Source organism: Symphalangus syndactylus, chromosome 3 (genome assembly GCF_028878055.3).
Source record: "Symphalangus syndactylus isolate Jambi chromosome 3, NHGRI_mSymSyn1-v2.1_pri, whole genome shotgun sequence".
Lineage (NCBI taxonomy): Eukaryota > Metazoa > Chordata > Mammalia > Primates > Hylobatidae > Symphalangus > Symphalangus syndactylus.
Window position 1 is genome coordinate 108,465,548 of NC_072425.2, and position 14,271 is coordinate 108,479,818.

The following is a 14,271-nucleotide window of genomic DNA, read 5'->3' on the forward strand; positions in this document are numbered from 1 at the left end:
TTAATTTTTGTAGAGACGGAGTCTTGCTATGTTGCCCAGGCTGACAGATTTTAATGTGTATGATGCAGTCGTTGACCATAAGAAGCTTATAATAGAAAGCTGAGGTGATAGTTACAGTAAATACATTTTGATGTATAATTCTGTTTGCGTTAATCATTCAAATTGTAGTAAAGCAAGATGGACTGTCTGCTGGGATTTGAGCAGAAATGGATAAGAATAAACTAGGAGGTAGAAGAGTTATCAAGGTTCACAGGACTGATGGGTGAAGCTAGATTTCCAGACCCAGGATGTCAGTCCTTGAAAAGCAGAGTTGGCAGGCATAGACAAGGCAGAGAGCAGGATAAAGGAGACAAATGTAGATTGTTCTTCAGAAGATCAGATGGTAGAGTCTAGGAGGTAGTGTGTTTTAATCAGAGATCTGAGAGGCAAAGATCATTGCATGAGATCAGGGACCCATGCAAAGGAGTGAGAAAAAAAAATGGGTAAGGACCCTGCTGCATGGCAACTCCTGGGAACAGTGGCCACTGGGGCCTGGGACATGTTGATTGCAGCCCAGGACTATTAAAACCAGTGTGAGAGAACATGGGTACGGAAGTACTAGCTAGCAGGATCATGACCCCGTTGCTGGGATGGGGCATCGAGCATTAGTACGTGGAGATTCAGTACATCCAGATACAGTACATGGAGACTATATGCGTAACTGCTGACTTTGGGCTTCTTTCTGATTGGAGCAGAGGTAGAGGTGAGTGGGAATATTCTCAATAGAGGGAACTAAATAGGCATACCTAATAAAGGAGACCAAGATATTGCAGACAGTAGCCTCAAGTTTGGCTCACCTGTTCAAAATTTCTCTTGTTCTCGAGCAGTGGTGCCTTAAAAGCTAATTTGAGAAGCAGTTGATTATTTGTTCAGCCTGGAGACTCTTGGGATATTTTACTATCTTTGATTGAATAGATTTAAATGTACACAGCTCTTATAACTTGCCCCATGAAGCATATCCATGAAAGGCACTGTACTTGTTAAAAGATTGGTTTGTACTTTTTAAATGTAGTACTTTTAATAAAACAGGAAAAATTGAAGTTCTGATGCAGTTATATGCATTTTATATAGAATGTGTTTTTTTTTTTTTTTTTTTTTTTTTTTGAGACGGAGTCTTGCTCTGTCGCCCAGGCTGGAGTGCAGTGGCGCGATCTCGGCTCACTGCAAGCTCCGCCTCCCGGGTTCCCGCCATTCTCCTGCCTCAGCCTCTCCGAGTAGCTGGGACTACAGGCGCCCGCCACCACGCCCGGCTAATTTTTTGTATTTTTAGTAGAGAAGGGGTTTCACCGTGGTCTCGATCTCCTGACCTCGTGATCTGCCCACCTCAGCCTCCCAAAGTGCTGGGATTACAAGCGTGAGCCACCGCGCCCGGCCTTAGAATGTGTTCTTAGTTGGAAAAAATTTGTAGTCGTTCCTTTGAGTTCATTTATAGTTTTTAGTAGAAACTGTATTTTCTACTGTTGTACTTGCTGTTACTAAAGAAAAGTGGTCGTGATTACCATCTGAATATTTTTTTCTATACATTGATCTTTAGCTGCTACTTAGTCATTTCTGTTTAGACTTGAGCTCTTTTTCATATTTTTTTTTTTTGTTTCTCAGTATCCAGAATTATTTGCAAACTTGCCCATACGACAAAGAACAGGAATACTGTTGTATGGTCCGCCTGGAACAGGAAAAACCTTACTAGCTGGGGTAATTGCACGAGAGAGTAGAATGAATTTTATAAGTGTCAAGGTATGTTGCCCACTTATCTTCTTTTTTTATTGAGGTACAATTTACATAAATGCAGTTACCCATTTTAAAGTGTAAATTCACTGGCATTTAGTGCATTCACAATGTTATGCAACCACCACCTCCCTCTAATTTCAAAACTTTTTCATTCCACTCCTCCTTCTGCTCATCCCCTGGCAACCATTAATCTGCTTTTTGTCTCTGTGGATTTGCCTTTTCTGTATATTTCATATAAAAGAAATCATGCAATATGTGACCTTTTTGTGTCTGGCTTCTTTCACTTATGTAATGTTTTCATGGTTCATCCAGGTGGTAGCATGTATCAGTACTTCATTCCTTTGCATGACTGAATAATGTTACCATACTTTGTTTATCCACTTATCACTGGTGAACATTTGAATTGTTTCTACCTTTTGACTATTATGAATAATGTTGCTGTAAATATTCATGTACAAATTTCTCCATGGATATGTTTTCATTTCTCTTGGGTATAAACTGAGGAGTAGAATTGTTGGGTCTTAGGGTAATTCTCTAACTTTTCAAAGAACCACCAAACTGTCTTTCACACCAACTGCACCATTCCCACTAGCAATGTGGGGGGTTCCTGATTCTCCACATCTTTACCAACACCATTATGTTTCTTGATTGTGGGCTAGTCTCACATTTGGAAAGCTAGTAGGAGCAGCGATCCATCTATTAAAAGTTGTGTGAAATTGAGTAATGAGCCACCTCTCTCTTGTAGGGCTTATTATCTTCTTGCTTAAGGCAAACCATTCTTAAAGGGAGTAGACAACTAGAGGCTGGAGACCATACTGAGGCAGGAAGCTGGGGTTTTTATGGTTCTGTTACTTTTGACTGTATCTCACCATTGCTTGTGTCAAAGTGAGACTAGGTCTAAGTTTTTTTCAGGTATAAGGTGAGTGTGGTAATTAAGGGGCATGCTAGCAGATCATTTTGGGTAGTGCTTCACAGTCCACCACTGGTGTGTCATTGTGGTCGCAGATCCAGTATCTTAGCTGTATAATTTCAGCACATCAGCAATATTAGTTTAACAAAGGGCAGTTAGATTCCAAGACAAAGGAATCGTGTATTATTCTAGCCTTATTCAAACTTGATTTATATATCAGTTTAGTAATTTATTTATTTGTTTCTATATTTATTTTTATTTTTTTGAGATGGAGTCTCACTCTATTGGCCAGGCTGGAGTGTAGTGATGCAATCTTGGCTTACTGCAACCTCTGCCTCCTGGGTTCAAGCTATTCTCCTGCCTTAGCCTCCCGAGTAGCTGGAATTACAGGCTAATTTTTGTGTTTTTAGTAGAGATGGGGTTTCACCATGTTGGCCAGGCTGGTCTTGAAGTCCTGACCTCGAGTGATCTGCCCATCTTGGCCTCCCAAAGTTCTGGGATTACAGGCGTGAGCCACCACGCCCAGCTCAGTTTAGTAATGTATAACTGGGTTTTACCCAGTTGTAAATTACTCTTTTATCATGTTTTTTTGTGAACCGGCAATGATGGAGAAACTAAAAGTGCCAGGCTGTTGCCTTGTTCCTATTATTTTGCCTTAGTTATTTTTTATTTATTTTTTTTTCTGAGACTGAGTCTTGTTGTGTTACCAGGCTAGAGTGGAGTGGCATGATCTCGGCTCACTGCAACCTCCACCTCCTGGGTTCAAGCGATTCCTGCCTCAGCCTCCCGAGTAGCTGGGATTACAGGCACCTGCCACCGCACCCAGTGAATTTTTGTATTTTTAGTAGAGACAAGATTTTACCATGTTGGCCAGGCTGGCCTTGACCTCCTGACCTTGTGATCCACCAGCTTCGGCCTCCCAAAGTGCTGGGATTACAGGCGAGAACCACCGTGCCCAGCCTTGCCTTAGCTATTTCTTGTTCCCTCCTCTAGTCCTATAGTTCTGTGACTGTATTGAGGAAATGTAATTAAATATTATGTTAATAGATATCTATGTGGTTGAATATTAGAAATTCCTTATTTTGGTCACATATCCTGATCAGTAGTTGGTCTTTTGGAGATAGTGATTTTTCACTAGAGATGACTTTAGGACCTATTCAGTTTTTTTTTTAAGATCCCAATTTAAGGAAAGACTATTCTCATTATTGATTTTGCTATATGCAGGGAAGTTTATTTCGAAAGGTTTTTCAGTTGGCTTTTAGGGAAGATCATATATTCTCTCTCTTTTTTTTTTGGCCTTTTCCCACATGTTCTAAAAATGATATATTCTTTAACTCCTATGCAAATAAATTGTTTCAGTAATTGAAGATGGTGATTAAAGTCATATCTCTGCACATTTTTTTAAATTTGAGATAGATGGGACTTTGTCCCTTCTTACACCATTCACTTATTCACTTGGAAAAACGATTATCTCATACTTATGTGGCAGACACTGTTTCTGGCACAAGGGATTCAGCAGTGAACAAAACTACCTTTTTGGAGTTTACATTCTACTAGTGGAGAGCAACAATAAGCAGATAGACATTCAGTGTATAATTCCCTGTCAGATGGTGGTGGTAAGTCCTATGTAGGAAGAAAAGCAGGAGGCTTAGAGTAACTGGAGTGAGTCATAGATGGACTTGTCAGGAAAGGGTTTCTGAAGAGGTGGTATTTGGGCAGAGATCTAAATAAAATGAAGCGACAAGCCATGAGAATATCCAGGGGAAAATGTTCTGGGCAGAAGCATCAAGCATAGAACTTGTGGTATGATATTTATTCTAGCACACATTAATTTAAAAAATGTATAAAAGACATCCATTTAATCATATTAAAGATTTCCATGATTCATTTAGACTTAGTCAGAAACCAAATTTATATTTTCTTTTTAAATAATTTTATCTCAATAATTTTATTTTACCCAATAGGGGCCAGAGTTACTCAGCAAATATATTGGAGCAAGTGAACAAGCTGTTCGGGATATTTTTATTAGGTTGGTATCCTATGAACGTTTTTAAAGTAACTGACTCTGTTATTATTTATAAATCAGTGTTTTGGTCTTGTTTTTTGAAGAACTGATATTTGAAACCTGTGGTTTATGTGAATTATTAATAAGCTAGAGGACGTGGATTCTCTTTCATCAAATAATACAAAACATTTTAGATATTAAATTTTGGAAATTATTTGGTTTTGTATTTACAATAGAAATACTCCTCAAAGTGGAATCGAAGTGGTTATTCAAAGAAACCTCAGAGTAGATTCTTATATGAAGCAAATAATTGCCCCTAATTTATCTCTAAATTTTGTAAGTTCTAAATTCTTTTTTCCCCCAGTTTCTAATTTATCTCTTATAAATCAAGATTCCACCTGGCCAATTTAATTTCAGTGAGTGTAACTATTTTGCATATATTAAAAAACTGTATATGAATACAGAAGATGGTATTTAAGGATGAAAATAATTATTCAAATGTGATAGCATTATGGGGAGTTTTAAAAGTTACTGTTTTATTCTTCCAAAAATTTTATTATAAAGTATACAGTTAAGAGAATATACATAAAATACTTATGCAGCTTAAGGAAGAATAATAAAATGAATACTTCATGTATTCACCACCGAGTTTACCAGGAAAAAGAATAAACAAAATAAACCTCTTCCACGTAATTCCTGGGTTAAAGAGAAGTTACAGTGGAAAATATTTGGGAGCAAATGATAATGAAAATACTATCCATTAAAATTGTTAGATGTTGCAAAACTGATTTCAAGGAAAATTTACAGCCTTAAATGTTTAGAAAAGAAAAAAGGTTGAAAGTTAACCACTTATGTATCTATCTCATGAAATTAGGAAAATTATAGATATAAACTAAAAAATAGGTTAAAAGGGAAATAATAAAGATAAGAATGAAGTTTAATGAAACACAAAACAGAGAAGCTCACAAAGCCAAGATTTATTTTCTGAACACCGAGTACAATTGACAAATCTCTAGCAAGTTTGATTAAGAAAAAAGAAAGCATGGGCCAGGCACGGTGGCTCACGCTTGTAATCCCAGCACTTTGGGAGGCCGAGGCGGGCAGATCTTGAGGTCAGGAGATCGAGACCATGGTGAAACCCCGTCTCTACTAAAAATACAAAAAATTAGCCGGGCGTGGTGGCGGGCGCCTGTAGTCCCAGCTACTCGGAGAGGCTGAGGCAGGAGAATGGCGTGAACCCGGGAGGCGGAGCTTGCAGTGAGCCGAGATTACGCCACTGCACTCCAGCCTGGGCGACAGAGCGAGACTCCATCTCAAAAAAAAAAGAAAAAAGAAAACATGAATAAACAATTTTAGGGATAAAAAGGGAAACATAGCTAAAGATATGCCAGAAATGTAAAAGATAATAAGGGAATATTATGAAAATATTCATGCCAATTAGGTGACATAGACAAAAATAAAACTGACCAAAATTGAGCAAAAAAGAAAATCTGAGTAGTCCTATAACTTAGTAAAAATTGAGTTAGAAAAGATAAAAAAATCTTTACACAAATCAAACATCAGACTCAGTTTTCTACGAGAGTTTTGCCAAACACTCAAGTAGCAGATAATTCTGGTCTATTTTTGGCCCCAGAAGATACATTTTACTTGCCATGTGTTTAATGAGATAGCTGTTGGTTTTTTTCAATCACCATGACAGGTGTTTTATATTAGGTGTTATTCTCGAGACATCTAGTCCACCTGTTGCCAGAGATGGAATTAATATTCACTTCTTTTGAATTAAAATTTGTTAATTAATAAAACTAAAAGTCAAAGTTCAAATTATTAAAAAAGTAAAAGAAATAAAATATATTTTATAGAGAGTCCTTACAAAACAGTACCAACATAATGAGCTTTCCAAATTTTGAATGGGCAAAATAAATGAATAGGCATTTCACAAAAGGGTGGCCAGTAAGTATATATTAATATAAAAATGAAAATGATTACTTGTAATAGGAATCAAAAGTGTTTGACTTATTGACTAAGAGTCAGTTTTTGTTTTGATCCCTGTTAGTCTATCCAGAAGGCATGGGTCTTTTTTTTTTTTGAGACGGAGTCTTGCTCTGTCGCCCAGGCTGGAGTGCAGTGGCGCGATCTCGGCTCACTGCAAGCTCAGCCTCCCGGGTTCACGCCATTCTCCTGCCTCAGCCTCTCCAAGTAGCTGGGACTACAGGCACCCGCCACCACGCCCGGCTAATTTTTTGTATTTTTAGTAGAGACGAGGTTTCACCATGGTCTCGGTCTCCTGACCTCGTGATCCGCCCGCCTTGGCATCCCAAAGTGCTGGGATTACAAGCGTGAACCACGGCGCCCGGCCAGAAGGCATGGGTCTTAATAAACACCTTGATCTCAACAGTTTACTGAATACAAGGGTAATTTCATATGCCTTGCCTTCTTTAAGGGTTTGTTGTAAAGATTAAAATAAATACATAAATATATATAAATACATTTATATGTATTTATATGTGATTACATACAACTTGCCTTCTTTAAGGGTTTGTTGTAAAAATTAAAAGAAGTACATAAATATATATAAATACATAAAATAAATACATTCATATATATATATGAAATCACTTTGCCAACTATGAAGCCTGATTCAAATATGAAATGTTGTTTGTTTTTCCCAGAGCACAGGCTGCAAAGCCCTGCATTCTTTTCTTTGATGAATTTGAATCCATTGCTCCTCGGCGGGGTCATGATAACACAGGAGTTACAGACCGAGTAGTTAACCAGTTGCTGACTCAGTTGGATGGAGTAGAAGGCTTACAGGGTAATAATTATAAATACAGAAATAGAATGTTATAACAAAATGTCATCATGTCATCAGATTTTGGTAAAAAATGTTCTTTTTTCCTCTAGGTGTTTATGTATTGGCTGCTACTAGTCGCCCTGACTTGATTGACCCTGCCCTGCTTAGGCCTGGTCGACTAGATAAATGTGTATACTGTCCTCCTCCTGATCAGGTGACAATTTCATATTTAGAGTCCAAAACCCAACAAATGCTACACTCTTTCCTTGTGAGCTTTACTTCTGCCAGGTAATGGCAATTGTCCTTAGAAGACCAGCTTTCTTAGGGAAAAGCTTTAGCCACTGTTTGCTCAAAGCATAAAAAGATTCTGAATTAGATGCAAAGCCTTTTTTTGGCCCAGTGCAAGTCTGAAAACTTTGTAATCCTTCTGTGTTGGCTGATTGGGGAAAAAAAAAATGCAAGAAACCTAATGTATTATATTTTCACATTCTCTTCTGTTCAAAGATTACATACTTCCATTATCCTGTCAAAAAAACTCTGATACAGAATCAAGCATGTGAATCGTAAGCATGTAAGCAGGTTTCATAGAGATAATTTTTCAACTCTTCCTTGTCCTGTGTTGTTCCAACTCTTATTCTCCAATTTAGAAGCAAACAAATAAATGAATGAAAGAACAGATAGACAAATGAATAGTCAAAGGTATAAAGTATCTGAATATATGTTACATGTAGCTATTATTTAAATTATTTAGATTCTCCTTTTGAAATACCTTCTTGGCACACTTGCCTAAATCTAGAAAATAAGCACTGTGTGAATAAGAAATTATTTACACTGAATATTTTGTAGGATTTTGGTTTTTTGTTTTTCAGACAAGGTCTTACTTTGTCACCCAGGCTGGAGTACAGTGGTACGATCACAACTCACTGCAGCCTCTATGTCCCAGGCTCAAGCAATCTTCCCACCTCAGCCTCCCGAGTAGCTGGGACCACAGGCACACGCTACCACACCCAGATAATTTTATTATTAATTTTTGTGTAGAGATGGGGTCTCCCTGTGTTGCCCAGGCTTTCTTGAACTCCAGGGCTCAAGTGATCCTCCTGCCTCAACCTCCCAAAGTGTTGGGATTACAGGCGTGAGCCACCATGCCCAGCCTTAAGAGTGTTTGATTTTCATTCATTTTCCTATATATATTATTTCTGTTGGGGAAAAAGTTCCAAGGAAGATAAATAGTAGGCTGTTGGTACATTTCTCAACTTACTTATAAAGGTTTTTAGATATATAAGGTTAATTTATGAAGAAAATCATAAGATACACAATTTAAGATAATATTTTTAATTTTATTTTTTATTTGTTAAATAAATTTTTCTCCCTTCAGGTGTCACGTCTTGAAATTTTAAATGTCCTCAGTGACTCTCTACCTCTGGCAGATGATGTTGACCTTCAGCATGTAGCATCAGTAACCGACTCCTTTACTGGAGCTGATCTGAAAGCTTTACTTTACAATGCCCAGTTGGAGGCCTTACATGGAATGCTGCTCTCGAGTGGACTCCAGGCAAGTTATATGAGGAAGTTGTTATGACATTTTATGAGTGATAAAAGAAGTACAATGTCAAAATTTCCACCTTAAAAAAATGCTATTTTTTAAACAACTTTGGTAAAACTGTATAGAAACATAAATTTACCTTTAGTTGAATGTTCCATAGTTGGAATATGGGTTTTGCAAAGAATTTATGATTATGAAGAGTTTGATGTCTGTTTCCTTAACATTACCTTAATATTGGCAAAAACATGTTGGTGTTTGCAAGGATATTATTTAAATTGGGATACCATGAATTAAATACTACAAACAGAAAAATAATTAGGGTTTTTAGTTTGTTTGTACTTTAACTTTTAAAAAATAATCAGTTAAAGTTGTTGTTTTGAAGCTCAAATTGTCCCAATCTGGCCAATAGGAGCCCCTTTTGTATGGCTCCTGTATCTTTATGACATGTCCTCATCGTTACTGAATCACTTCCTCACTTCCAGATACAGTAAGTTATTCTTGGCCAGGTGCAGTGGCTCACGCCTGTAATCCCAGCACTTTGGCAGGCCAAGGCAGGAGGATCATTTGAGCCTAGTTTGAGACCAAATTATGGTTGCACAAACTGTACCTACTATGGACAACAGAGTGGGATCTTGTCTCTACGAAAAATTTAAAAATTAGCTGGGCATGGTGGTGCATACCTGTAGTCCTAGCTTCTTGGGAGAGGCTGTGGCAGGAGGAACACTTGAGTAAATCCAGGATGCAGTGAGCCATGATTGTGCCACTGCACTCCAGCATGGATGACCGAATGAGACCCTGCCCCAAAAAAAGAAAAATATTCTTGGTTTATCTTGTACTTTCTGTATTCCAGCCCTAGCATCAGCCTTTTCTCTAAAGATAGTATTATGATTTTAATATTTACAGTAGATATTTGAACTGTTACATTATACACTTTACCATATATTTTCTAGGAAGGATTATTCTATTACTCTTCTTTACCACATTTGGTTGGAATGTCTACAGAGCCTACAGTTTCTAAATCAGAAACTCCCTAAGTTTTTGCTATTTTGGCAAGCCATTGAAGTTCTCCCCTCTCCCTTTGCTACCAGAAAGGTGTGTATTTGTAGAGCTCTCTATAATGAGAAAGCACTCTATAACATGGTTGATTCATCATTTTGGAGTAGAAAAGTAGGAATGGAAAGTCAGAGACATAAAAATAAAGCCCAGAGGTCTGAGTCTTAGCTTCATTACAGACTTTCTTGGGGGATGGTTGGTAAATTATCTACACATTCTATCTTGTCTTTATATTTTAATAGTTAAACTTTTGCCATGTGCCTCAAAACCATTAGAGAATTAATGAGCTTTTTGAAAAATGCTTCTAAGTTTCTTGTATTGCTCTAATAGAATGCTATCTATGTTATTATTTATTTCTGACACTAAAATTGTTTACATCTTTAAACTGGTTGTCCTTTTGTGTATTTTAGGATGGAAGTTCCAGCTCTGATAGTGACCTAAGTCTGTCTTCAATGGTCTTTCTTAACCATAGCAGTGGCTCTGATGATTCAGCTGGAGATGGAGAATGTGGCTTAGATCAGTCCGTTGTTTCTTTAGAGATGTCCGATATCCTTCCAGATGAATCAAAATTCAATATGTACCGGCTCTACTTTGGAAGCTCTTATGAATCAGAACTTGGAAATGGAACCTCTTCTGATTTGGTATCTTGTGCAGTCATCATTATGCAGTTCTGAAATATAAAGCTATATGTTGGTGTAAAGTTAGAGTGATTTCTCTCCTAACCAGCCCCACATATTCTTCCTGGTTGGTTGGTTCTTCAGTAAAATAGTCTTGTTTCTTGCTTACACTAATTGGTAATTTGCATTCCTTGTTAAGATTTTTAAGAGAGGGCTGGGAGCAAGGAACCAAAGTAGCGTGTGGTTGTGATTACCTTTGGTTTCTTTGAGGTTTCTCTTACCTAGTGGCTTTAAAACATCTTTAGGAGCAGTTCCATTTTATAGTAAACTTAAATTCTGTTATCATGAACAGTTGAGGATAATGAATAATTTGATACAGTAATGTAAGAAATTCCTGAAAACACAATGTTATCTGTGATACTTTTGCTGCAAAGTAAGCACAATGAAGTGTACTAATGTTTCAACAGGAAAGTGTTTTAAATGTGGGCAGTATCACTGTTCTACTAGCATTCAACATCTCTTCTAAAAATTAATAGTGGTTAACTGTAATTTTATTGGTACATGTAACATTTGTACATATGTTTGGTTATCTATATGTTTCCTGGTTTTTTGTACATTTGCTTTATTAATTTAGGCTTTTTTTTTTTGAGACAGTCTCACTCTATTGCCCAGACTAGAGTGCAGTGGCACAATTATGGCTCACTGCAGCCTTGACCTCCTGGGCTTAGGTGATTCTCCTCAGCCTCCTGAGTAGCTGGGACTACAGACACATGCCACTATGCCCAGCTAATTTTTGTATGTTTTATAGAGACGAGGTTTCACCATATTGTCCAGGCTGGTCTCAAACTCCTGGGCTCAAGCGATCTGCCTGCCTTGACCTCCCAAAGTGCTAGGATTACAGGTGTGAGCCACGATGCCTAGCCTAACTCAGACTTTAAAAATATAAAAGCAATTCATTTTTATTCCCAAGAATAATAAGGTGGTGGTTTAATTTTAGTCTTTAATTCTGTTTTTAATTTATTCTATCTAGAAATGTCCCAGAAACTTAGTATAACTTGACTTTCTGAAAATGAAGAAACCTGTCCTTCGGCATTAGTGTGTTGGATTTAAGCTACAAAGTTAAGAAAACCTACCCTGTGTTATGGCAATTTTCACTTGATGGTGGTTGTATAACACAGGTATCAGTGAGCCTTGATAGAAGATGAACAACTTTTCAACTTGCTTAATTTCAGTTAATTAACATGTATACTTATCTATGTTAATGTTTTATTGCTTAAAATGTTTAATTTTTATCTTTGGTAAACACATAGTTTTTTCTCTCCCCCTCTTCCTTCCATCTTTCATTACTACAATTTACCGTGCAGAGCTCACAATGTCTCTCTGCACCAAGCTCCATGACTCAGGATTTGCCTGGAGTTCCTGGGAAAGACCAGTTGTTTTCACAGCCTGCAGTGTTAAGGACAGCTTCACAAGAGGGTTGCCAAGAACTTACACAAGAACAAAGAGATCAACTGAGGGCAGATATCAGTATTATCAAAGGCAGATACCGGAGCCGAAGTGGAGTATGGCTTTTTCCCCCTCATTATAATTGTTAAAACTTCTTAAAAATTGTTTCACCCTTTTGATATGTATTTCTTTGACTTACAAATGAGCTATATTTATAAACAAGGGACTAGAACACATTAACTCAGTCATGGTTATGTGCTTCCTTGCTTTCAATGTTTCATTATCTTATAAGGAAGAGAATGTATGGTCTCTTGAAAAAACTGACAAAAAGAAATAACAACTGGACTACCACATTTTTTTTCACATCCTTAATTTAACTCTTTGTCAATTTCTTTTTTTACTTAAGGAGGATGAATCCATTAACCAACCAGGACCAATCAAAACCAGACTGGCTATTAGTCAGTCACATTTAATGACTGCACTTGGTCACACAAGACCATCCATTAGTGAAGATGACTGGAAGAATTTTGCTGAGCTGTAAGTAACAGATTCTGCTTTGGAAGTACAGCTACTATTACAAGTGACATAGTGTTACACTTAAACCTTTAAAGTTCGTGTTTAAAATAAAAATATTTTGAATATTTAAAAGCCAATTCAAAAAATATGTCATAGCTATGCATTAAAAAACCCCAAAATGTCAGAAGTACAGAAGTCAAAATTGAGTTTTCATTAACCAGTTCATTTGATTATATTTGAATTATTCATAATAGACTCATTTAATTTTAGTAACTTTGGGCTGGGTGCAGTGGCTCATGCCTGTAATCCCAGCACTTTGGGAGGCCAAGGCAGGTGGATCACCTGAGGTCAGGAGTTCGAGGCCAGCCTGACCAACATGGGGAAACCCCATCTCTACTAAAAATACAAAAATTAGCCAGGTGCGGTGGCATGCACCTGTAGTCCCAGCTACTTGGGAGGCTGAGACAGGAGAATTGCTTGAACCCAGGAGGTGGAGGTTGCAGCGAGCCGAGATTGCACCACTGCACTCCATCCAGCCTGGGTGACAGAGCAAGACTGTGTCTCAAAAAAAAAAAAAAAAAAAAAAAAAAAATTTAGTAACTTTGAAGAAATAAGAAGGAAAATTAAAAGTTCAAAGTGATTCTAATGTATAGCTTATAAAATTTTGTCATAAAATACCTGTTTTGCCTTCAAAATAATTTATATTAATATTTTATTGATCTCAAGAACATTTAAATACATTCAGATTTATTCATTTGTGGACCACATTTGTTATACATTGGATTTAAAGGATCCTTGCAATTGAGTTTATGGCCACCTATGAATCTGAGACCTATGGACTGGGAACCATTCTAGATCAATGATTCAGTGTAATTCAATTTAAGAGATGTTTATTCCTGGTCTTTAGAAGCTGCTGCCTTTTGTTGTCTAATTTTGCAGTACTTTGGAGTATGTATGTATGTGTATATACGTTAGTGTTATGTATTTATTAAAGAAGAATCAGAAAACAAACAGAGGTAAGGAAAAATAAGGAAACAAATTTCTGTTAACCCCACCACCTCCCAAAGCATACTTGTTTATATGTTTATATATGTTTTCCTATTATGGTAAGAACAGTCTGTACATATTGCTATATAGCAGTCCCCCTTTATCCATATACATCCTGAAAATTGTTTTACATTTTAAATGTTAACAACTACTTTATTGTTTTTAAATGTCATTTTATAGTGTAGCTATGCCACAATATCCAATTTTTAGACATTTAAATTGCTCCCAGGCAATGTGGTAATGAACATTCTTGCAGCTGAATATATGCACATATCTAATTGTTTCACTGGGACAGAGGTGGAATTGTTGCGTAACAGGGAGCTCACATTTTTGAAGGCTTTTGAAATGTATTGCCAAATTGCCTGCCAGATATACTGCACCATCACTAACATTGTGTGTTGCAGTATTTTTCTAAACTTGGCCCTTTTGATTTTAGAAAAATGATATCTTAATAATTTACATTTCTTTAAGTGTAGAAGTTACAATTTTTCATATTATTCATTGTCATTTGTATTTTATCTTTTCTAACTTGTCTCTTCATCCCCTTTGCTCCGTTTTCTATTGGAGTGCAACTTT

General features: G+C 37.0%; 2 protein-coding genes across 14 annotated transcripts in view; one reads left to right on the forward strand and one right to left on the reverse strand.

Annotated features, from left to right (window-relative positions):
* PEX1 (peroxisomal biogenesis factor 1) overlaps positions 1-14,271 on the forward strand; it is a 42,369-nt gene that overhangs the window by 27,415 nt on the left and 683 nt on the right. For 6 of the 8 annotated variants that reach the window (XM_055272699.2, XM_055272701.2, XM_063636340.1 and 3 more), the window contains 8 exons: positions 1,639-1,773; positions 4,642-4,706; positions 7,352-7,494; positions 7,584-7,687; positions 8,849-9,025; positions 10,480-10,710; positions 12,051-12,248; positions 12,539-12,669. In XM_055272699.2, coding sequence (XP_055128674.1) covers positions 1,639-1,773; positions 4,642-4,706; positions 7,352-7,494; positions 7,584-7,687; positions 8,849-9,025; positions 10,480-10,710; positions 12,051-12,248; positions 12,539-12,669 — 1,184 coding nt within the window. Of the gene's footprint in view, positions 1-1,638; positions 1,774-4,641; positions 4,707-7,351; positions 7,495-7,583; positions 7,688-8,848; positions 9,030-9,970; positions 10,248-10,479; positions 10,711-12,050; positions 12,249-12,538; positions 12,670-14,271 lie in introns of those variants that run through there. The other 2 variants (XR_008656699.2, XM_055272704.2) reach the window with 2 other exon arrangements.
* The window catches only part of GATAD1 (GATA zinc finger domain containing 1), a 57,521-nt gene continuing 52,240 nt past the window's right edge, over positions 8,991-14,271 (reverse strand). For 5 of the 6 annotated variants that reach the window (XR_010120071.1, XR_010120070.1, XR_010120069.1 and 2 more), the window contains 2 exons: positions 10,507-10,739; positions 8,991-9,811 (listed from right to left, as the gene is read on the reverse strand). The gene's annotated coding sequence lies outside the window, so the exon portion shown is untranslated. Of the gene's footprint in view, positions 9,812-10,506; positions 10,753-14,271 lie in introns of all 6 variants that reach the window. The other variant, XR_010120068.1, reaches the window with a different exon arrangement.